This window comes from Vulpes lagopus, chromosome 12 (genome assembly GCF_018345385.1).
Source record: "Vulpes lagopus strain Blue_001 chromosome 12, ASM1834538v1, whole genome shotgun sequence".
In the NCBI taxonomy this organism is placed as follows: domain Eukaryota; kingdom Metazoa; phylum Chordata; class Mammalia; order Carnivora; family Canidae; genus Vulpes; species Vulpes lagopus.
The window spans coordinates 15,136,383-15,161,640 of record NC_054835.1 but is presented as its reverse complement, the minus strand read 5'-3'; the positions used below and the strand labels follow the sequence as shown (position 1 = coordinate 15,161,640).

The window sequence follows — 25,258 nt, the reverse complement described above, 5'->3', positions numbered from 1 at the left end:
TCAGCTTAGGTCATGATCTTAGGGTCCTGCAACTGAGCCCCACGTCCAGCTTTACACTCAGTGCTGAGTACTGAGTCTGCTGGGGATTCTCTTTCCCTCTGCCCTCCCACTTGTGTTCTCTCTTAAAAAAATAAAAAAATAAATAAATCTTTAAATAAATAAATGTGAAGTGGCCAGGGAGTAGAATTTCTTCTTGATATGGTAGGCCACAGCTCCAGTGAGGAGGTCAGAAATTGCAATATCGCTTATGTGAAACACAGATCAGACACAGGAAACTAGCTCTGGTGTAGTAGCTCCACTATATACAGAACAGCAAATGTAGAAAATAAATTCATTTATTAAAATTGCAGGCAGCCCAGGTGGCTCAGTGGTTTAGCACTACCTTCAGCCCAGGGCGTGATTCTGGAGACCCAGGATCGAGTCCCACGTTGGGTTCTCTGCGTGGAGCCTGCTGCTCCCTCTGTCTGTGTCTCTGCCTCTCTCTCTCTCTCTCTGTGTGTCTCTCATGAATAAATAAATAAAATAAAATAAATAAAAATAAAATTGCATAGCACCTGGCCTCCTCCCCACTCCCTTCAGGGTGGTAACTTGGTAATAAAAACTTATATCAACCAGCTGTAGACTTGAGAAGGAGATTCTAAATAGTATTTGTAGACAAAGAAAGAATCTCTTGAGAATCTACATAATCTATTTTGGAGTAAATATCAGACCTGAGGAAATGCTTTTTTGTTCAAAGAAATAGAAATGGCCAAAATCAGATTGTAGAAATCCAAGTTGGGGCCTTTGAAAAGGATCTGCAACATAAAAAACGGAGAACATAGCACACAAAGAGACAGAGAAACAAAACATATTGGGGGGGGGGGGAGTCAAATGAAGAAGAAGATATTCTTACACAGAATTGTAAAAATCAGACATTGTGAAATATGACGAAAGAAAAATGACAAAGACAGATAAAAGGGACTTGGATAAAGGTGGGCAAAAATATAAAGGTTCCAGGACAATACAGGGAAGTGACGTAATGAAACATATAATGCAATAGCAGACGTAAAAATTGAGTTAGAAGTAGTAAAACATCAGCATTATAAAAATCTCAATCAATTCCAGAGAAGATAAACTTGAGAAGCTTTCCAAGGATGCAGAGGCAAAGCAAAAAGATTTTATTTTATTTTATTTTTTTATTTATAAATTAATTTTTATTGGTGTTCAATTTACCAACATACAGAAAAACACCCAGTGCTCAAAAAGATTTTAAAGGAGGCAAGCAAAAAGATTTTTAAAATGATGCCAGAAATGGGACGTCTGGGTGGCTCAGTGGTTGATCATCTGCCTGTGGCTCAAGGCATGATCCTGGAGTTCAGGGATAGAGTCCCCACACTGGGCTTACTGCATGGAGCCTGCTTCTCTCTCTGCTTATGTCTCTGTCTCTGTCTCTGTCTCTCTCTCTCTGTCTCTCATGAATAAATAAATAAATCTTTTTAAAAAATGATGACAGAGAAAGAGATGAAAAAGAGTGAAGAAAAGAACAGAACATTATCAATCAAGGACACAGGAGATGAAAACTTTCCTGGTCCAAAGATCGAACTGGATCTGTTTATTAAAAAGCTCATTATGGGGGATCCCTGGGTGGCTCAGTGGTTTAGCGCCTGCCTTTGGCCCAGGGCGTGATCCTGGAATCCTGGGATCGAGTCCCACATCGGGCTCCCTGCACGGAGCCCGCTTCTCCCTCTGCCTGTGTCTCTGCCTCTCTCTCTCGCGCACGCTCTCTCTCTCTCTGTGTCTCTCATGCATAAATAAATAAAATATTTTAAAAAATTAAAAAAAATAAAAAGCTCATTATGCACAGAGACCAACATCTAAATAAATACTCATACAATCTGAAATTCAAGATTATAAAAACTTGTTAAATCACCCATTTTGGACTAAAAGAAGAGTCTGCCTTCAAAGGAAGAAAAGTCAAACTTCTCCAATTCTTCCTCATCATTAGTGCAATGGGATAATACCTATAGCTTTAAGGAGAAAAAAAAGTTGACCTAAGCTAAGTTGCCATTTATGTGCAAGGGCAAAATAAGAACAATTTCAAAATGCAAGTGTTCAAAATCAGTCATGAAGAAGGTCCTTGATGGATCTTTTAATGAAAAGAGCAAAGTAAGGAAAGGAATGCATGCCACGCTATCATTTTGATTTTGTAGGTATATATGTATATAAATATGTTTCAGTCAGTATAGAAGTAGTCTAAAAAGGTAAATATCAAATCCTTAACAATTGTCCATGGACGGTGGTTTTCGACTATATATGTTTGTGATTTGATTCTTTTACATGAGTATGTGTATTACCACTATATTTTATAAAGTCACCTTAAATTTTTTTTTATTTTTATTTTTTTTGTCACCTTAATTTTTAAAGAATATCCATGTTATCTTTGATGAAAATATTCCTCAGTGTTGCATTTGAATAAAAGATGAATCGAAGGACATAATAACAATGGGAAAGCCATACAGTAACAGAACTGATGTTGAGCACTGAGAACACTTAATATAAAATCAATTCTAAATAATTATTGCAAATTTAGAAACAAAATACATATTTGTAAGCAGTCCTAATTTCCGTATCTTAAATATGAGTCAATAGTTTAAGCTTTTTTTCTATTCTTGATGTTGATACTTTGAGAACAGAAGCTCAAGTATGTTTTTTTATAAATTAGTCACTGGTACCACTTAAATATTTTCTAGACCACCAAACAACAAAGGCAATATTTCCCCTAAAACTATATATATGTGTGTGTGTATGCGCATGCACATGTATACGTGTGTGTATACACAATACTCTATATATATGAGTATATAAAAAACATAAAGCAAGAACAAAACATATCATATGTTCTAATTTTATGAAAAGAAAATAATAAGTAAACACATAAAAGCATATGGAGGGAAAAGACTGGAAGGACATAAACTAAGCTATTAACACTGGTTAATTTTAGGTGGTAGTTTGCAGGTGATTTTTATTTTTTGTGCTTTTCTGTATTTTCCATTTAAAACATTCTGGGGTAATTATATATAAAACAAACAACATTCCAAAAATGTCATTTAACAAATAAATAAGCAGACAAACCAGCAGTTTCAAAAGTTGGACAATTTAAGCCCCACCTTTTTTTTTTTTTAAGCCCCACCTTTAACCTTAACAACATACTTTAAGAATGAATGGGATGTGACATGAAACTTAAAACACTCACCTTATAATGTAACTTAGAATAATTTATTCCCCAATCAAGCCAAAGAGTGGCCCCAGCATTAGCTTGTTGAAAAGTTCTTCACTTAGTTCTTGGCCAGACAATACGGGGAGAAGGACAAAGAAAACTACAAAAATTAATCTACCTGGGGATGCTAAAATAAGCACTGCTTACATATATTCATGAAATAAATGCATTAATACCATTAAATAACTAGAGCTTTAGGAAAGAACTATTGGGGTTTCAGTGACAAAATGTATGTAACAATAAGTTTAGCACAGTGCCTGGAACATGATTAGTGACTGCAAGAGCTTAACTTCATTATTATTACATTTGATTACTTTTTTAATCATTTATGCACTACAATGCATCAGAAAAGACAGAATTTTACTTGTTTTGCTTCCTTTTGGGATGGTTATATCACTACTCCTTTTAACCACAAGTTATTATACAAAATTTCACACATATACAAAGGTAGAATACTGTAATGAACTCAATCCACCCATTATTCAGATGTAATAATGATCAATATTTGGCCTTTTTTTCCCATTTATACTTCTATCCACAAATTATTTTGAAGCAAATCCTAGAAATCAAATAATTTATTAGAATATGAGGGGCTTAATTTTTTTTAAATTTTTCTTAAGTAAACCTATGCCCAACATGGGGCTCGAATTCACGACCTTGAGATCAAAAGTCACATGCTTGGGGCGCCTTGGTGGCTCAGTTAGTTAAGCATCCAACTCTTGATTTCGGCTTAGGTCATGATCTCACCATCATAAGATTGATCCCTGCATCGGGCTTCATGCTCTTTGGGGAGTCTGCTTGAGATGCTCTCTTTCTCTCTCTCTCTCCCTCTACCCCTCCCCACTCCCTCTCAGGAAGAAAGGAAGGAAGAAAGGAGGAAAGAACGGATGGATGGATGGAAAAAGCATGCATGCTACACTGACTGAGCCAGCCAGGAGCCCCAGAACACGAGGCTTTAAAAGACTACAGAAAAGGAAAGGTTCTAATCCTACACTTCCTTACTAGCTACATGACTCTGGGTAAGTAAATTACTTAGTCTTCTGAATTTTGATCTCTGGCAACCACACAACAAATCTAAGATCACTTTCTTTACCCTGGTTGACTCTAACTGGTTTCAATATCTGTGATATTTCTCTCAAAATGTAACCAGCTCCACTCTATTGCTTTTAACCTCATCTGTACTCTTTATTTTACTTCTGGATAATTCCAGTAGCAACCTGTTTCTTACCTCTTGCTCATCCCATTGACAGGTTTTTTTACTTTTTTTTTTTTTAAGCTGAATACTAGTCCTACAAGATGTTCAATAAATCAAAAAAGATCACGGCTGAAGCAGGTTTGGGAAAGATTGCAAAGGATATTCTCATGGTACACTATGTTAAAAGCTCCAATAAGTCTTAAAGTGTTGGATTCTGTTTAACAGACTTTTTTTTTTTTTTTTTTTGAGAGAGAGAGAAAGCACAAGTAAGCAAGCACAGGGAGGGGCAGAAGGGGGGGAGAGGGGGAGCGGGAGGGGGGGAGAGAGAGAGAGAGAGAGAGAGAGAGAGAGAGAGAGAGACTACCCACTGAGCTAGGAGTCTGAGGATGCAGTGCTTAATCTCACAACCCTGAGATCATGACCTGAGCTGAAATCAAGAGTCAGATGCCCAAGTGACTGAGCTACCCAGGAATCCGTGCTTAACATTACTTTACTTATATGATCAGATCATGAAACTCCTTTTCTTTCACCTGACAATTAAGAACCTGTAAAACTAGTTTCATAGAACATGCTTAGAAAATACAATGATATGTTAATGTGAAATCAGTGCTCCTTAAGCAATGCCTTCATTAGACTATGAAGCTCAACAAAGTTTCAAGAGTTCCTCCTTAATTACAGGTTCAAATTAACTTATGTTGCTCCTCACATCTTTATACATGCCACAAACTACTTCCTAAACTAGGATGTTTGCCTTACAAGTCTGGATCTCTCTTGTTGTAGAATACAGATATGCCCAGTAAATACCTGTTGAATGGCCATTAAGGTGGGACCAAACATGTGACCAATATGAACCAGCAATGAAATTGCACATGTTGCTGCTACCTCAAGTCCTTGAGATATCTTACATTTCTTAGTACTGAACACTAAATGCTGGACAAAATACCTATCTTTTTCAGGTTTCTATAAGGCCAAAGTTCCTAGACATACCCTCTAACACATTCATACTAACACTCTAGGTCAGCGATGGAGATGACCCATAGAAGTTTATCATCATTTTTCACTCTTATCTTGAGCCTCAATCACCTCTTTCAAAAAACAAAAATAAAAACAAACACTCCCCTGTCCAAAACACAAAATTACTAATATCTTCTTGGCAGGCTTACCGGGAGACCTAATCCAGGGACCAGTACATGCTAGATATTCAAGAGATGTTGTTTTTCTCTGCAATGGAGAATAAAGCAGAATAAAAAGAAAAGGAAGGTACAGAATAGCCTGGGAAAACCCCTCTAACAACGTGACATTTAGAAGGGATTGAGAGAGCCACACAGCTCTTTGGGGACACAATGTTTTCAGGTTAAGAGGAAAGTAAGTGCAAAGACCCTTAGACATGAGCTCTTGGCTTGTGTGAGGAATAGCAAGGATGCCAACGTGACTAGAGCGTAACACATAGGAAGAAAGCAGTAGGAGCTGAGGTCAGAGTTAAGGGCAGGTAGAGGTGGTATCATATCAGGAGGGTTGCAGGATATTGATAAAACTTTGGCTTTTACTCTGAGAGAAGAAGCCATCAGAAGGTTTTGAACAAAGAAGGGACATAATCTTATTGATTTATTTTTTATTTAAAAAGACCATTCCAATTGTTATGCTAAAAACAGACCCGGGAGTAGGAAGGAGGAACTAGAGAAACCAGTCAGAAGGCATTACAATGAGCTGATCTAGGGTGCGGTGGTAGAAAAGAGTTTGTATTTGCATTTATTTTGAAGGTAAAGAAGACATGAACTGCTGATGAATGAGAGGAGGTGTGAGAAAAAGTAGCCAAGAATAACCCCCAAGAATTTTGATACAAGCTACTCAAAAGTCAAAGCTACTATTTATCAAGATGTGAAGAATAAAGAAAAACCAGGTTTAGGGGAGAGCATGGAGATGTTATGTTTGACATACCTATTTCAGTCCTTGAGGCAGAAACCTACCTTAGTCTTGAACTGCCACCAGCTGTGTCTGTGCCAGGGTAGCCTGTGAACTACTACTACAGGCTGAGGGCATGGACTACTGGCTCTGTATTCTTCTCTGGCCACATCATATACTTATCATGTGCTGCACTGTATCATATGCTGTATGACATACACTTATCATATATTGACACTACTGCTGGGAGAGTTGATGAGGAGATAGGTGTTAGGAAGTCTGAAGCTGGTTAGGACTCCTTCCTTGTTCTGCACCAAAAGACAGATAAGCCAATATCCAACTCCCAAAAGTACCCTCTACAGTCAAACTCACCTTGAGTACAGAACAGTACGAGGATCCCCCAGCCCAAGCCATGCTTATCCAGTTTCTCTTATAACTGACCATCTTCCACAATGTGTGACTATGTTAGTTGTCCTCAGCCTCACATATTATAATTCCTCATTATTATCCTCTTCTGAGACTAGAAGAGCAGGATTTCACTCCAACTTTTCATTGGAAAAGCATTAAATGAGTATTCCTCTTGGGAGAGAGAGAGGTTGTCACATTCCCAATATCCCTATTAGTCATTAAACACATTCAAAGAGGAAGTTTTTTATTAAGTCAATATATTTAACTAAAAGAAATCTGTACAAAAATTCTACTATAAGGAATTATATCACTGTTTACAGTAGTGAAAAAATTGAGAATAGTCCCTTGGTTCAACAAAGCAAAGGCTGGTTAAAGAAATCTTGGAATACAAAGTCATCATCAAAAATGATTCCATATGGAGTGCCTGGGTAGCTCAGCTGGCTAAGCGTCCAACTCTTGATTTAGGTTCAGGTCATGATCTCAGGGCCTGACATTGAGTCCTGTGTTGGCTCTCCCCATGAAAGGGAATCTGCTTGAGATTCTATCTCTTTCTTCCTCTGCCCCTCCTGCTTGTTCTCTCAAATAAATAAATAAGCAAAATCTTAAAAAAAAATTCCATATAAAAATGTATTTTAAAAGATTAAGTGAAAAAAGCAGATTATAGTCTGTATAATGACTCTTAGCTTGTATTAAAAAAGTGTATACTAGAGGTTAAATATGAGTATGATTAGCAAAAATAACAGTGATGTTACCACTGGGTAAAAGGATTGTGGATACATTTTTTTCTTTTTCTTTTTTACTTGTCTACAATGAACATATACTCTTTTCTACTAAGAACAAGTTTAAACATTTTAAATCTTCAATATAGCAATATTTTTAATTCAATACTATCTCTCTCATATCTCCAGTTTATGGCTGGGATTTAGTTTTTACTGTCTGACATTTTAAAAATAAACATCTACCTGGGGCGCCCAGGTGGCTCAGCTGATTTATCGTCTGACTCTTGGTTTTGGCTCAGGTCACTCAGGGTTGTGGGATTGAGCCCCGAGTCAAGCTCCATGCTTAGCGAGAGTCTGCTTAAGGATTCTCTCTCCCTCTGCCTCTGCCCGTTCCCCCAGGTTGCACATGCTCTCTAAAATATATAAATAAGTCTTAAAAAACAAAACAAAAAAGCCATCTACCCATGTCTCTCTATATGCTTCACCTGGGTCAAAAGACTTCCACCTAAGAAGCCAGTTGTGGACTCTTCCCCAGGGGATGTGATGCTAACAACTCCGCAGAGAGGTCAGACACAGGGTTCCCCAGCTCAGCACAGGAGATTTTGTTCCTGGGGTGTGTGGGTACTACTTCTCCAGCCTAGCAACTGCTACATGGGAATGTGAAGCAGAGCAGACTGCCCTACTCTCCACACCTGGCCAAAGACCCAACTGTTAAGCAGAGACGGAGTTCCACAGTCCCCACCAGGGCAACAGGCAATGAGCTTTGTTTTCTATAAACAGACCAGGAAAAAGTTCAGGTTAAAACACAGTCCTTAGAGGAAGAAAAATAGAAACCAGGCAGCGGGGAATGCTTCATATTCCTAAAAGCTTTTTTTGTAAGTTAACACATGGTGTCTGCTTCTCTCTAGTCACCTATTTATCACTCTCCTCCTTAGAGAAGGGAAAAAGCCCTGGCTGTTTTCCTAGTGCAGAGTTTTGTGGCTTGGGGGGGGGGGGGAGAAGGGGGAGGAAGGAGGGTGCTTTAAGCATGATGCAAACCATTTGGAGCTGACTGAGAGCACTGCCAACACAAGCTGCACTATTTAAACAAGTGAGGAAATGATCGTATATACAACATGCCAGCGAGCACACACACACACCAAAGGAAGTCGAGAGGGCTTTTTTTCAGGACACAGAGCTGGATGTCAGCGGCTAAAAGGTCGATATTTTCCCTTAACACCCTTCTCAATGACTTAATCATGTTCCGTTTGCAGAGAAAACTTCCCAAGAATAAAAAAGTCTGGAGAATTAAGAGGAGGGGTGAATGGGGAGGGATGTTTGGCCTGGGCCTGACCTTATCCGAGGTTTTCTCCACGTAGCAGGGGTCCTGAGGGGCAGCCAGTAAGGGGACAAAACCCGAGAGAAGCCGATCCTCTTCCAGGATAAGAAGGGTGAGGTCATCGTCCGGGTCCTTGTACAGTGGCACCTCAGACTGATTCACTGCAGTCAGTATGTTACAGAAATCAGCCAGCATCGACCACACGTCCATAGCAACCCTGTGAGAAATAAGGTCAGAAAGAAGAACAGCTCCAAAGAGGGACCAGTTAAAGTATTTTAAGCACTTGTGAGAAGGGAGGTACTGGTGGCAAATGTTGTCTATGGCTGGCAACTGGCAGAAAATCTTACCCAAAAAGGGTACAAAATTGCATCCATGGCAGTAATCTGGTGGGCGAATGTCCATCTTATGCAAAGTTGAAATTGATTAGGGGGAGTTTTTTTTTTTTTTTTAATACTAACCAGAGAGGAAAAAGAATTTAGAGAATCAGTTGCCTAATGCAGGTCCTGTCACCTTTCCAGACAGTGTGCCTGAGACACTTACTCAAACATTCTAGACACCCAGTGCCTGAGGCAGCTCCCAGAATTCCCCCACTTCTGCCCAGCCAAGTATATGCCACAACACAGCAACAGAGCGCCAATCTCCCCTCCTCCCATACAGCCAGAGGGGCCAGTCACACCACGAAGAGAATCATGTGAGGTTTTTTTCTCCCTTATACTTTAGAAATCTCTTCCTATATATAAACAGGAAAAAAACACACGAACAGGTGAAGGGGATGAAGAATACGCTTATCATGATGAGCACTGAGTAATGTATAGAATTGGTGAATCACTATCCTGTATACCTGAAACTAATGTAACACTGTATGTTAATTATATTGGAATTAGGGGATCCCTGGGTGGCTCAGCGGTTTAGCGCCTGCCTTCGGCCCGGGGCGTGATCCTGGAGTCACGGGATTGAGTCCCACATCAGGCTCCCTGCATGGAGCCTGCTTCTTCCTCTGCCTGTGTCTCTGCCTCTCTCTCTCTCTCTCTGTGTCTCTCTCCTGAACAAATAAAAAATCTTTTAAAAAAATTGGAATTAAACACCCCTTGGGGCACCTGGGTGGATCAGCAATTGAGTGTCTGGCTTTGGCTCAGGGCGCTGGTCGCGAGGTCACAGGATCGAGTCCCACATTGGGCTCCCTGCATGGAGCCTGCATGCTTCTCTCTCTGCCTATGTCTCTGCTTCTCTCTCTCTGTGTCTCTCATGAATAAATAAATAAAATCTTTTTTTAAGTCTTTATTTATTTTTTTTTTTGGTAAAGATTTATTTATTTATTTATTCAGAGAGAGCGAGAGAGAGGCAGAGACACAGGCAGAGGGAGAAGCAGGCTCCATGCAGGAAGCCTGATGTGGGACTCGATCCCAGATCTCCAGGATCACACCCTGGGCTGCAGGCGGCGCTAAACCGCTGCACCACCGGGGCTGCCCAAATAAAAAAAAATCTTAAAAAAAATAAAGGAATTAAACCCCCCTCACACAACCATCCACCTAATAAAAATCTCATTCCTGGCCTGCCAAGATCATCCCAGGACAGTAAAGCTTCCCATGCATCTCGGCAGATGAAGCAGTCTCAGTGCTATCTTGGCCATCCCACTGCCTTTCCTTTCTCTCATCTGTGGACGGTTAGATATAGGGTGACCGACCATTCTGGTTTGCCTGGGACTGTCCCAGTTTTTGTACCTATGGATGCTAAGTTGTGCCTCAAAAGGAGTGAGCTGCAAAGAAAAGCTTTACAATTAGGGTCAAGAGGTGGAGTGGCAAGAGGCAAGAAGCAAAAAGAGCTACGAATGAGCTACATCCTGGAATCTTCCCAGAGGAGTTACTGCGCATGAGCCAAATCTGCTAGGGAGGGGCCTCTCAGCCTTAAGCAATTTGTTTCTCCTGCAGACTAGGAGCCTTTGGGAGATGGCAGAGAAGAGGGCATTCAAGGGACATGCCACTGAAGGTGATGCTGGGGGAGAAAGTGGAGTGGGGGTGTGGGGACTCCCTGACTGGCTCCAGGTGGAAGGAGCCTGTACTGGTTTATTTACTGTAATCACTACACTAGGAAAAGGCAATGAAATGAAACATCTTGTTTTCAAGAGTGTCCTGGGAACCAGGCGGAACACAGCCCCATTAATCACACAACGGCACATAATCAACACACGTGTACTGCAGAAGTAACTTGCTTCACAGGCTTTGCCCAGGAAAAAGAACATGTTTGGGAAGAATCACCGGAGGGACAAGAGTTTTCTAAAGTCTTCTCTCTGCACAGACACCAACATCCAGACTCATTCACAAAGCTCCATCTTTTGGCTCAGCTGAGTTTGGCTGTCAGAAATGTTTAAATATGGAAAAAAATAAACAGTTGCAACACGTTTCTGTGCAGAGATCTGCCTGAGCCCCTTTGTGATGTAATGGGAAACACGGCATTCAGGCTACCAGCTGTAGAATAAACAGAACTTTGAGGGTTAAAAGGAACTGAACTTTCCACGACCCCATCTGCAGAGAAGAAAATAATAAGAGGAATGATGCACTGCCTCACAGCTCTGATAGTTTATCCTCCGGTCCCGGCTGCAGAGACAAGCACCGGATGTGATAGGGCTGCTCAGGGCCGCCTCCGAGGTTAGTGCTGCCCATGGGAGACGCACAGGGAGGCTCTTCCAGCTCCCCACTTCCTCCCCCAGTGCCCTGCTGGCCACTTGAGCCCACTGCCTGAGTCCAATCCCACAGCGCTGGTGAGCTCTGGCCAACAGGCACTGCTCGGCTGCAGAGCAGCAATTTGGAAAATAAACAGGAAAGACGACAGTGAGAAGGAAGAAGGTGAAAAGTCTCCCAGCTGAATTCTTGGCTTAGGGGCTTTGGTTGGTGCTGTGCAGGTCAAGGACCTGACTGCTTCAGGACGTGATCAGGGGTGGGGAGGTGTGGGCAGCAGCATCGCCCATCAGGGAGAGGCAGCAGAAAATTACCCATGGCTGCCACAGTGGGAGGCCCCACATCCCTCTCTCATCCTCCCACCCCTACCATCTTGGATCCAAGACGAAGAAATATGTGGTACCATGTGGTTCTCATTACCATGCTCCCCTGTCCCCTAAGGCTCAGATAAACCAAAATTGACTCCTCCCAGAGACTGCTGGCCACCACCAGGGACCCCTGCCCACAGCTGCCTTTTGCCCATTACCACCCACCTTGTCCCAAAACCTTAAGACTTGCTGCAAGAATGAAGTGGATGAGAGTCTCTACCCGGGTGTTGGTCTGCAAGATAGCAGCTGGTGCCAAAAGACACAGGAAGTGTCCTGAGTTCCCAACTGAGAAATATAGCGGGGCCCAAGGGCCATGCTAGACTAACCAGAACGAAGGGAATATACAAAATGCTTCAGTGAAAGGTCACTTCTGCCCTGATCCTTTCAGACTGGTCTTGTGTGTGAACTCTGATTTTTCAGTGGCTGCTTCTTCTGGTATCTCAATGAGACTGCCCAAGATCACTTCATCAGTTACCTCTTCTTCCATTGAGCACCATGGACACACACACTAACCAAGCACCCATGAACCATACACTGACTCTCCACAGAGGGAGGGATAAGGAGTGTCAGGAAACTAGTGCTAAAAGGAAAAGGTACTTAGAAAAACTAGGTGAGATGCCTGAACTCAAAGCTAAGGAGGAGGTAATTCTTGGAACCTGGGCATTATCATCTCGGCTTACCCCCAACCAGGCCTCTGGGCTGAGAGGTCAGTTCTGTGGGTGAACATAGGTTTTCTGTCTGAGTAGAAGGGGAAAAGCTTAGCTTTTTCCTGCTCTAGCTCCTTATCCCAGGTAGGAGTGCCTCCCAAGCTTCACCCCTCAGCAGCCCTTCAGTTTTAAGGGCTCAGGGTTAGCCTGGGCCAAGGAGCCCAAAGTCAAATCTTTTAGAAACTCTTGGGAAATGACTCTCCAAAAGGTTTTTCAGACAATCTCCAAAACAACCTTTGGTTCTAAATAGACCCTCCAAAGTGCTATGAACCTGGGCAAGTTCGCCTTCAGCTTGCTGTGGTCCCAACTCATATTTTGGGGAAGGTCCCAGAACCCACAAAATCCCACTACAGTTAGGATGCGTTCTTTACCAAGCATACACAAAGCAGCCAGAGAATATGCAACTGTGTCCAACAAGTTCATTTATGGCTCGCAGAATGGTGGCAAGGGAACCTCTCAAACAGCTGTAATGTGATTAGTGAGCAAGGATCAGCAGTTGCTGGGTGACCCAGTGGCCCAACCCCACAGAAACACCACACACCAGGAAAGCAGACCTCTGGCTGGAGTCTGAACACCAGATCCTAGCTTGGGACAGACCAGCAGTGGCTGGTTAGAGGCATGTACTCAGGACCAAGGCTCACTCACTTCCCTACAGACATGCATTCACTTACTCCACCAGGAAAGGAAAAAAATAAGAGTTAATTTACTTTTTATTGCCTCAGAATTCCAAGGTTTAATGTAGCTGTCAGTTTGAGTGCAGTGCAGCTGCTGGCCGATACAATGCAGCCCAGGCCAGCCCAGGTGACTGGGGAAACACATTTCACAGAAATGAACCAACACACACTCTTGGCTGGTTGTTGGGGGGATATTGACTTGGGGAATCAGATTAACCCTTCAGGCTGGGGTTATTTCTGCACACTGTACTTGAAAAGCAGCTTCAGTCCAAGGAACCAAGAAGCCCTGGTATCAGGTAGACTAATAGGTTTCTATGTTCCTTCACCTTTGGAATTTTCTCACACAAGGTGTTATTTAAAAAAACGCTCTTAAAGGTTAAGGTGTGAGATAGGTGAGGCAAGTTATACCACAATATATCTCCTTCCTAGAACTCAGAAAGAGAGGCAGATCTGCCAGCTCTATAGGGAAAAGGTCAGGTAGGAACTTTTCTACAAGTTCCATCTGGGGCGGGGCCAAGGGAAGGAGACACTTTGGAGAGTGGAGTGCTAAAGGTCCAACCAGGTCTCAGGCCATCCTTCTGGCAAGTCTGAGGAGGACTGAGCCCTCACACACCCCTACATATTTTTACTGGGGGAACAGGCTGACTGGTGATTAATATCAAGTACAATGACCCCATGTTACAAGCCTGCAGGGGCCTGTGGAGGTGGCCATTTCCTGTGTAATACCAGCTTGTTTAAACACTAACATTCAAACTCCACAGCTGCAGAACAAACCCGGAAAGAGTTGAGTGAGAAGAAGCCCTGCATTGTGTTTCAGAGCTATGGAAGATCAGAGTTCTAGTACAGATGGGAAACAAGTTGGGTCTTCTGATTCCTGGGATGGGGAATTCTGCAAATATAGCCAAGGTGGCACAGAAACTAGGCATAAAGAAGCTGGAAAAGAGAAAGCCAAGGACTATAGACACAAAGGGGAAAGACAAAAGGCCACAGCAAGAGAAATGCTCTTAAGATATGCAGTATGCTCTCTTAAAAACTTGTTTGCCTGTGGATCATTATATTCTAGCCCACAACTCCCAAGATGGGGTTCCATGGGCAACATAAGACCACTGTAGCCCTGAGGACTTCCCACTTATCTGCAGAAAACTGCAGGTGGTGAGCAGCTAAAAGAAAAGGATCTGAATGAACCTAATAGGTCTGAAGAATCAAAAGAATAGTATGTGGGCTTAAAATAGCTTAGGAAGCCCCTCTGTGAAGCTGAGATGTCATGCCAACTCTGTTTGCAGTGGGATGAGGACCTGGTCCAGTATCAATGCTAAGTAGCTCAACAGGCTCTGGGACGGGGTAGAGATGAGGGTGGTGGGAATCTTTGCGGCTCTCTCTGAGATTAAGGAACTGTAGTGTATTTTCCAGACACTGTCATGATATAAAGAGGAGACATGGGTGTCAGAGTTAACCATTTTAGGAGTTAAGACATGGGCAGCAAGATACCATCCTCCAAGAATAACAGCTGTTTATTAGGTGAATATAAGAACAGAAGACTCAGTAAAGGAGAATCCCTTCTGCCTTTCTAGTTTAAACAAACAAGTCAATGTGGGCCCTTGGGAAAGTGTCCAACGTGAATTAATTCTGCCCCATAGGGCAAATCGAATTCTGAAGCCCAGTCACCCTGCACTACTCCAAGAACATAAACTTCTTCATGTTCTAAGCATTACAGCTGTAGCCTTTTGGCCAACAACAGGTCACAGTAACCTCATTCCAGGATTTCTCAAGTACCTCTACTGTGCCTCCCTCAACCTCTATCTAGGTCAGTGCCATATGTGATTGCAGTTTTCCCAAGCTACATTCAACACATATAGCCTCTGTTGCATCACTATGGTGTGTTAAACCCATCAGCACTGTGTGTTTGGGAAAGAGCAGCCCCCAGGGGACCTCAACATCTCCACGGCATGAGTGGAGCCCTCGGCGGGCTCCCTGGTGCGGATTCTCACGGTTCCTGCCTTTCTAAATTTTTAGCTGTAACCACTCCAACACGTCTTCTTAGTTTAGCACACACTGGACCCAAATAACCTCAGCCTAGAGCTGGAAAGTACGCTCCCTGGGGTCAGCTGCTGTACCCTGTTGGGGTCAGACTGGAGCCTTAGGCCAACACCCCTTCCTCTCACAAGTCCTGTGAGAGGAGTTGGGAGGGGACAGAGGCTCCTGTTGTGAGAGAGATCACGTGTGTCTCACACTCAGCACTTGGAGGAAGAGGAACCCCCTGGTGCCAGGCTGTAGTGCTGACGCCCCAACCCGGAGCCAGGGAGACTGGGTGGGGAGCCAGGGTAGCAAAGGGGCTTCCCACAGTCACCACCACTTCCTTCAGGGAAGTGCTGATGGACTATTACTTAGTGACCTCCTAAAATGCCCTTTTGGGAAGACGTATTAAGCGTCCTTGAAGGGGTGCCGATTAGACTTTGGATTAGTTCTTATTTTCAGAGCTGCCCTGTGAGGGTGAGTGAACTAGCTGTTTTTTAACTCAAGAATTTCTATCTCGTCTACAGGGTCAACACATGTAGGCTCCCTGAGGAAATCAGCTTACTGCATACTCCCTATATATCCCTATGTCTCCCTATGTGACAGCACTCAGAGGGTTCCCTACAAGCCTTTTCCAGCATGCTCTGTAGACTATACAAGACAAGCCATGGAAAAGTAGCAAGTCCAGGAATTTCTGGAGGGTTTTTTTTTTTTCTTCTTCTTCTTCTTCTTCTTCTTTTTTTTTAACAGTACTCCAATCCAACAGTGTGATAAATGCATCCGAGCTACAATTAGGAAGATATATAGCATCAGAATGTGAAGGTCTGGGCAGCCTGGTGAAACGCGGGCTCTCCAGAGCCCCAGCTATGTTTCCCATTATGTAACCCTGGTCATGGGCAGACAGCCAGACTCCAAATGAAAAAGAGACTCTGGCTTGGCACTGGTTCTATTTTCCTATCCTCATTCGGGGTCAGCGCAGTGTCATACAGCTGCAGAGAAAGCTCTGGGGATTAAACCTGGGAAAGCCTCCAAGACCAGGACCTGGGTTCAAGTACCAGCTGAAAGCAATAAACCAACTGCCACAGCTGGGCTAGGTTTGGATGTTCTCAAAGTCCCCTGACTCTTTCACTTACTGAGAACTAGAGATCAAGATGAGGGAAGATTTGGCTTCAGCAGAGACTATGAAATGAGGTAGGCTGTCCCACTGCCCTAGCTTGCCAAAGGTCCCAGGATGTGAGGGGTGACTATGCTTAGGCTCGTGAAAGCCTGTTGCTCTGCAACTCTCCATCACCTAACATTCACAGCTTCGTGCTCACTTGGTAAAGTGGGAAGTAGCTATCTCTCCCTCCTAATGAAAGGCCTAGTGTAGAAACCATGTTCCTCACTCCTCCCTCACACCCCACAAGTAGATGGTCCCTTCAAACAGATTGTAGTCTGTTCTAAATAGACCAAAGCACACTACACTGTCTTTTACCGCAGCCCAAGGCAATTTTCCATACCCTGCTACAATCCCCTGTACTAGAATCTCCTGGGCTATAAAGCCATCCTATTACAGGTACAAATGGGAAGTCGACCTACTTACTTGCTGACTCCAAAACACATACCTATGATGACCACTGTGTGGGAAGGCACTAATGGCCCTGAAATCCTGCCCCTATCACTCTGTGGTATTGGTGATGTCCTGTCATCATCATCCTATGTGCTTCGCATCTGCTTAAGTGGCTACTAGTGCCTAGGAAATGTAGATTTGACAAGAAGAAAAATACGGGCAAAAAAGGAGAGAACCAAGGAAACTAATGATGAGCTCTGGAATTCCCCTAGGAAAGCTTTGGAATGATTCTGTAACTGTACAAGAAGGTAATGAAACGAAAGACAGAATGAAGGGAGCTGGATGAAATAAGGGTCCAAGTGTGTCAGGGAGACAATCTGAGAGTGAGGGTTTCTGGAGGAGAAGCAAATTGAAATGTAAGCTATCGGGGCACCTGGATGGCTCAATTGGTTAAGCGTCTTCAGGTCAGGTCTTCTGTCTTCAGGTCAGGTCATGATCCCAGGGTCCTGGGATTGAGCCCCAAGTCAGGCTCCCTGCTCAGTGGGGAACCAGCTTCTCCCTCTCCCTTTGATTGCTACTCTGCCTACCTGTGTGCTGTCTCTCTCTCTCTCTCTCTGTCAAATAAATAAATAAATAAAATATTAAAAAAAAAAAAAGGAAATGTAAGCTATCTGATCACCTTATTTTATGATCATTGATGGATCCGTCTTTGCAGAGAACAAATGCAGCCAAAAACCAATGAAAACATGCATAGGAGAGATGTTAAGTAGAAGCCATTTCCTTCCTACTCTCTTGAGAGCATTCTTAAACCCTCCAAAATGAAGATCAGCACAAGAACCTTAGGAGTGTCACAAGGATTACTGTTCTGACATTACTGAACTATTTGGAGGATGTTATTCCCAATGGACTTAAAAGAAAAGACTCCAGAGTATGAATATCAGTGAGCTTAAGAGGCCACTTTGAGATCCACCAAACCACCACACCTTGCCAATCTCTCAACCACAGTATCTACTCAGTAAATGTTAGGCAGCTATATGAGAAACTGGAAAGGAAGGTGGTAAATTCTCATTCCACTTTTCCAGCACTTGGCTCTGACAGCTATGAGGTGGGACTACCCTCAGTGGTGGTCAGGCCAGGTTTTGCTCTGTCCAACAGAGGCCCTAGCCCTCAAACCACCACCATGTCTTGTGGTCAGGCCCCAGGACAGCAAAGATCCTCCTTTATGTTTAAACATGCATTCCAGAAACAACCAGCTGCTGATCGTGATTGTAGAGAGAGTGCAGAAGGGGACTCGACTCCATTCTCTACCATGCTGGCTGCTCTGGCCTATACCAGATTCCTCAGTGGTGCCCACAGCTATAAAGGAACTTGTTTACCTAGCCAATCAGATTCAATAGATTATTTGGTCATATGTGCTCTCCCTGGGAAGAACAGTCTGAAAAGAAAAAGTAAATTTGTTCAATGTCCCAACCCCCTCTGCCTCTCTGTAGCCTTGGAGGTGAAGCCTAGCTGGGGATGGCTGTAGCTTGGACCATGTGCCCAGCTGCACATTGAATCCTTGCCCAAAGATGGGCAGCAGCTTGCATATGCCAGCAATGGGTCATTTGCTACAGTATCCAAAGAGAAAACAGACTCAGCACCTCAAGCAAATGAGGCCCAGCACTTCCTGTGTGAGCTTTCCATTTCCTCAGCCAAACAAAAGCCAAAGGGAGTGGGAGAGGGAGGAGGGATAGAGGGAGACGGGTCACAGAAGAGAGTTAACAGGACTGATGGCCAGAATATGGACAAACAGGGGCTGGGTGGACCATATCTAAGAGACCTGTGGTTGTGAGGTGAGGTGACCCAGGGAAGGCCCAAGCTCCAGGGACAGATGGTCTGCCTCCCCACCCCAAGAGGAAGGGAGGAACACTCTGTGACCCCTGTGCAGGCTCAGAAGCAGTGGCTTCAGATACTTGGAGAGGAGACCTTCCTTGTCAGTTTCTTTCCAAATCTGCAAATTGCCTAGTCGGCATTATAGATTAACAGCCTGAAAAGTTTGAGGCTGTCCATGTTAACTCTTTAGGGAACACTGCCAGAAAACAGCTGCCCCTAAGCCAGCAGATCAGTCCATTCCTTTGTGTGGCCCCAGCTGCCTGGCTGAGGGGTCAACCGTGGCTCCTAAAGCCTCAGCCTAGGAAGGTTCATGGGAGGATGCAGAAAACTGTTTGATGCCGTGAGCATCACCCACAGTTACAGAGCTAGAGCTGAGAGGGAATGGGGAGAGAGGGCTTGACAGTCCAGGGGAGCTTCTTGGCATGAGGAACAGGGAAGAAATTTGAGGAAGAAAAGGGGGAAAGAGGCAGACAGTCCACACAGAAAGGTCAATAAACTACTGGCCAGAAATCTCTCCTGCAGCCTTCCCTCTGTGGGTCACCCATGAGTTGAGAGAAGCCCCTGGCCCAGAGAAGTGCTATCGGCAGCAGCCTAGGTCCCCATACTCTGCCCTCCAGTATGTGCCCCTCCCAGGGGAGAGCACCAAAGAAGAATGATGAAATGCTGGGCATCTCAAACACACATACATATACCCCACAGAGCCTAAAGGAGCTGAGGACACTGCACCTGCCAGACACCACAAAATAGCACGGGGCGGGGGGGTGAGAGGGGGTAGAGGCGAGAGAAAGAGAAAGGTAAAGGGGAAAGAGACAGAGACAGGAAGAGAGAGGCAGAGGGAAGGAGAGAGATGGAAAATCAACAGAGTTGACCAGAGATGGGCGCCAAAATGCACACACATTAAGAAACTATAGTGCAAACATGAACACACACACACAGTGACACTAACACAAGAAAAGAATGGGATGCATATAGACCAGGAGCCAGCAAATATTCTGCAAAGGGCTAGAAAGTAAACATTTTAGGCTCTGCAAACTGTAACATCTCTATTGTGACTACTCGGCTCTACTGCTGCAGTGTGAAAGCAGCCATAGACAAAGTGTAAACAAGTAAGCCCAGCTGTGCTCCAATATGATCTCATGGACACTGAAATTTGACTTTCTTAATGATTTTCACAAGTCATGAAATATTATTCTTTTGATTTTTTAAAACCATTTAAAAATGTAAACCATTCTTAGCTCCTGGGCCATAGTTTGCTGACCCGATACAGATACACACAAATATCAGAGGCAGGCAGACAGGCAGTAACACACCAAGATACGCAGAGGCAGGCAGGCAGGCCTAGGTGACGCAGGCAGGGAGAGACAGATGAGGCAGGCAGAGGTAGGTCAATACAGGCAGACTGGCATACACAATACTTCCCTTTCCAATAGAGAAATGCAGACTGGCACAAAGTGACATGGTCATGACAAACGTGGACACGGATAGTCAAGAACATACATATACACCCTTACAGGACTCAGTCCCACACATAGAGACATGGATAGGGCCAAAGCACACACAGACTGACATGGACCCAGAATCAGAGAGAGACACAGACAGACAAGGATATGGACAGAGACACAAACTGAAACAGACCCCCCATGGAGACACATGAATGTTGCAAAAAGATCCCTACACCCAAGGATAGAAAGAGACATAGACACAGATATGGACACAGCACACAGAAACACATGGACACATATACATGGACAGACACAAACAGGTACACCAAAGATCCTTAGATAAATCCCTAGACAGACACACACAGACCCTCTGACACAGAGAGACAACCAGAGCCAAAGAGGCACACACAGAGGTAGAACCTATACACAGATATGGACGTAAGAAACAGCCATGTGTGGTGAGCACTTGGGTGGCTCAAATGGCTGAGCATCCGACTCCTGGTTTCAGCTCAGGGTCCTGGGGTGGAGCACAGAGTTGGGCTCCCCACTCAGCAGGGAGTCTGCTTGTCTCCTCTCCCTTTGTCCCTCCCCCCACTCACACACACTCTCAAATCAATCGATCAATCAATCAATCTAGAAAGAGGCAAGCAAGCAAGCCATGCATGGTTAACATCTATGTAAATATAATATGCCACTGAATTGTATATTTAAAAATGGTTAGGATGACAAATTTTGTTACATATATATTTTACCAGAATTTAAAAAAGAAAAAAAAAAGTCACATAAACATATACACAGATCTATGCAAACGCACCCAGGCAGACACATGTACCCCTAGACCAACAAACCCCATATCTAAAATGCTCTGACAGAGAGCACACTGACTCACAGAGATGGGGAGATGGGAAATGAAGTGAGTGGAAGAGAGAGGTGTGCACATTTACCCTCCTCACACATTTCAGTGTGTGAGAGGAAGGCCCAAGCAGAGTGTAGAAGGCAGCACAAGCGGCAGCAGGACGCACCCTGAAGGATGCATGGAGATTAACTGAAAGGTAGAGTAGGAGACAAGGCCTTCCCCTCACAGCAACGGGTGCCCAGACAGGCAGCTGCAGAGACGATGGGCACAAGCAGCACGAAGTGAGAGCAAGGGAGCAAGAGCAAGGACAAAGGACAAAATAGAGCAAACTATGGAATGACAGAGAAGGACAGAGGAGGAGGAACAGACCAGACAGCAGGGAAAAACAGCTGAGATCATCAGAGGACATGGACGGTGTTGAAGGAAGTGAAAAAGTTAAGTTTAAATGAGGAGGGAAGAGAGGAACAAGCAGGCGGCAGGTAGGAAAAACAAAGAGGACCAAGAAGGAGGCTGTGGGAGCACAGGTGGGCTGAGGCCAGCAGCACCAACTCACTGTGAGGGCAGGTCCAGGGATGTGGGTGGAGGATTCCAGGTGTCTGGGTAGCCAAGCATCCAATCTGACCAGACTTTCACACTGGGGAGCAGTTCCTTCAGGTCCGGGACGAAGGAAGACACCTTGATGTCATCTTGGTCATCCTCGTCCTCAGGGGAGGACAGATGAGCTGCAGAGGCAAAGGGTGAGAGCTGGGCCTAGGTCTGCTGTGGCCCAGGAGTGAGGCCTGGGGCGCTGGGACGGCAGCAAGCTCTTAGGGAAGGGAGACCAAGTCCACAGGAAGGCTGGACCCAGAGGCGGAGGACAGGTGCCAGCACCTAAGAGGATTCTGAAAAGCAGGACAAAGAGAGAACCAGTGCACTGGGTCTGCCCCTGCAGACAGCTCTTTCTGCTCCACCTGTGGCCTGGCCAAAGTCGCCACTCAGGCCTCTGGCCACCACCCCCTCTTTAGCTTTCCTTCAGCATGGCACTGAGATGGCACTAGAGTTCCCGCCAAAATAACCCGAATTTGACCATGAGGAAATATTAGAGAAACCCAAACTGGGGGACATTCAACAAAATAAGTGGCGTATGCATGTATGCATTTGCTTCAAAAATGTCAAGGTCATGAAAGACAAAGACTTGAGAAACCACTGAAGAAACCATTCAGGGCAAGATTGCAGGAAACTAAAGGGACACAGCACCTAAATTGCATTGCTTGATCCTGGCGTGGGTCCTAGACCAGAAAATGACTTTTTTTTAGGACAACAGGTACAAACTCAGTAAAGTCTGCAGATTCAACAACAGTACTGTTATCAATGTTGGCCTCCTGATTTTGATAACTGTGCTGTCATGTAAAGGAATGTCCTTGTTATTTGGAAATATTCAGTCAACTATTTGGGGGGTAAAGGGCTACCATGTCTACAACTCACAATCAAATGGTTCAGAACAAAAATAAGCATAAGTATATGCATGTGTAGGGAAAGAGAACTTAAAGAAACTACAGTAAAATGTTAACAAATGGGGAATCTGGGTGAAGGGTATATAAGAGTTCTTTGTATTATTCTTGCAACATTCCTGTAAGTTTGAAATTGTTTCAAAATAAAAAGTTACCTCAACCCTCCCTCCACAATATGGCAGCTGCAGTCTGGAGGCATTCACAAAGTTGAAGTGGCAGGGAGACAATAGAGGGGCCTCTATACTCACCAATATTGGTCTAGGACCTAAGAGAAAGGGGCAACCTTTAGCCCTACTTTACCCGGCTCAGCAGGCAGGATTAGATTTCTAAAGGCAACCTTAATGCATACGGGGATGCGGAGCAACTCAAAGGTTAAAAAACAGCCCCTGCTACTGCTTCTCCCTCTGCCTGTGTCTCTGCCTCTCTCTCTCTCTCTGTATGACTATCATAAATAAATAATTTTAAAAAATTAAAAAAAAAAAAGGGATCCCTGGGTGGCACAGCGGTTTGGCGCCTGCCTTTGGCCCAGGGCGCAATCCTGGAGACCCGGGATCAAATCCCACGTCAGGCTCCCGGTGCATGGAGCCTGCTTCTCCCTCTGCCTGTGTCTCTGCCCCTCTCTCTCTCTCTCTGTATGACTATCATAAATAAATAATAAAAAAAAATTAAAAAAAAAAAAAAAAAAAACAGCCCCTGATCTGGTTCAGTGAGTTGTCCAAGGTGGCTGGTCCACAGTGGTTACAACACCCGCCAGTACCGAAGAGGGACACAGAGATAGAGGGGGGAAACCAAAATATCAATTTGAACAAAAAAGGAAATGCTCTTTGCTGGTTTTCTAATGTTGCAGGAACCCGCAGTAGCTCATAGGTACAGTGAAAATCTCAACTATTAGAGAAAAGGGGGAGGGGACAGTGCCCCCAAGAGGTAAATGGAATGCAAGAGGAGCTAGGGCTGGTTAGGTGGGCAGAGGAAGGTGGGGTACTGGGAAGAGGAAGAACATCAAGTAGAGGGAAGAGATGCTGAGAAGGCAAGGTGGCACTGTGAACTTGTCTGCACGGGACCCAGGCAGGGAAAAGGCCAGCAGTTGGGGGGTTCCTCATCTGCTTACCTTTGGCAGACTCCTTAAGTAAGTAGGTGCAGCGCCGCACCAGGAGAGAAAACATGGCCAAGCCCAGTGCTGTGGCTTGCTCCTGGATCACAGAGCGACACTCCTCCGAGAAGCAGTCTGAAAAGAGGCAAATGAAACTCTATCAGTGCCCTCTTCTCTACCTTACTAGGTGCACGTCCTTGGTCAGGTCACTGAACTCCCTTTCCTCATCTAAGACTGGAGGTACTACTATTTCTTCTCTCAAAGTGTAATCATAATGTGAAATAAAATAATGCACATGAAGCACTTACCACAATGGCTAGTGTATGGGTAAGTACTTGATAACATTATCATAGGGATCCCCTGTGTAAATTCTGCATCACTTCCCCAGGACCAGTCACTCCAAGGTGGACAGTTTGAGCCAGAACTATATGCTCTCTGTATCTAGTTGGCTACTAGTAATGTTAAACTATAGTAACAAGAAGTCATGTTTAACTAACTCAGTCTCTCTAATATATAGGTAGCAGGAGTACAAACATAAATTAAAATCACAAAAGTACAAATTTAAGTTATCTTCTTGAATCACTAACTTTTCGTTCCATCCTTACCTCCTGTCACTCCTCCACTTACAAATAACCTATTTTCACTGAATGAGCTACTTTTACATAGGAGAATGGGCACATAATAAGCACTTAACCAATGGTACTTTTTACCTTCACAAATTCTTTCCCCTAGGGCTAGAAAATAAATCTGGCTCCCAATACCAGCAACGTCTCCTCCTCACTTTCTCAGCCTGGCTAACTTCCTTCTGGCTGCAGGTCAGCGAAAGAAGCTACCTTGGTGGTGGCCACAGCTATTCTTTGGCAGAAGCTACAATATATACTCTCAAAATGCTGTCTCTACCTACTCCTTGTCAGTGGCCCGCTCTAATAGCCACTTGATCCAGACTTGAGAGGAATTGGTGACAGAGGGCAGCAGTCTAACTGCAGCCTTAGAGAAGGAGATACCTAATATGCACAGGAGATGGAATCAGGTGCCCGGTCACTTGCTCTGACATCAACTAATATGTTAATTCCCTCCTTCCCACAGGAGAATGAACCCTCAGAATCTCCACGGGTTAAAAGGATAATTAGCCATATGTTTGATCTCTATGCCTGTTTGCGTGTTAACCTCAACAGCTAGAGGAAAGCACTCCTGCCTCTCTCCTCATTGACACTAGTCTTGTCAATAGGGCCTAATTGAAGTCTTTACTCCAGGAGATGCTCACAACCACAATTATTCTTAACCGCCTTGGCCGCAGTAGCAAACATGACTGGAGTATACAAAGCCAGCCCCAAACCACTTTAGAGAGCCCTAGGAGTGAGAAGGAACAAGCTGCTGCTCAGAAGGTCCCAACATATGAATAGCATCAGTGTAGCAAACTATTCGTCTGTTGTGGCTTTCCTGCCATCCTTCCAGATGCCCACTGGTCCCAAATGTCACCCTCTAACTTTCCAACTCAATTGTGGCAAGCAGTAAGGAAGTGGTAACAATCCATGTGATTAGAATAGGTCACCACTCTCCTTCTTCTGGTAAGGCCCTAAACCTCTGCTAGGGAGACAAGATACAAGCATCCAAGAACCAAGAGGGGAAAGGGTAGAAAGCAGGGAAGGGGAGGATGTGTATGCCATCAAAAGAAAAATGGCAACTTTTCCCCGGCACACCTTACTATGGGCAGCATCACTGTC

The 25,258-nt window shown here is 44.2% G+C and overlaps 1 protein-coding gene across 2 annotated transcripts in view; it reads right to left on the bottom strand.

Annotated features, from left to right (window-relative positions):
• SMG6 (SMG6 nonsense mediated mRNA decay factor) overlaps positions 1–25,258 on the bottom strand; it is a 244,824-nt gene that overhangs the window by 111,024 nt on the left and 108,542 nt on the right. For both annotated transcript variants that reach the window (XM_041724719.1, XM_041724718.1), the window contains 3 exons: positions 23,553–23,669; positions 21,508–21,676; positions 8,814–9,015 (listed from right to left, as the gene is read on the bottom strand). In XM_041724719.1, coding sequence (XP_041580653.1) covers positions 8,814–9,015; positions 21,508–21,676; positions 23,553–23,669 — 488 coding nt within the window. The remainder of the gene's footprint in view (positions 1–8,813; positions 9,016–21,507; positions 21,677–23,552; positions 23,670–25,258) is intronic.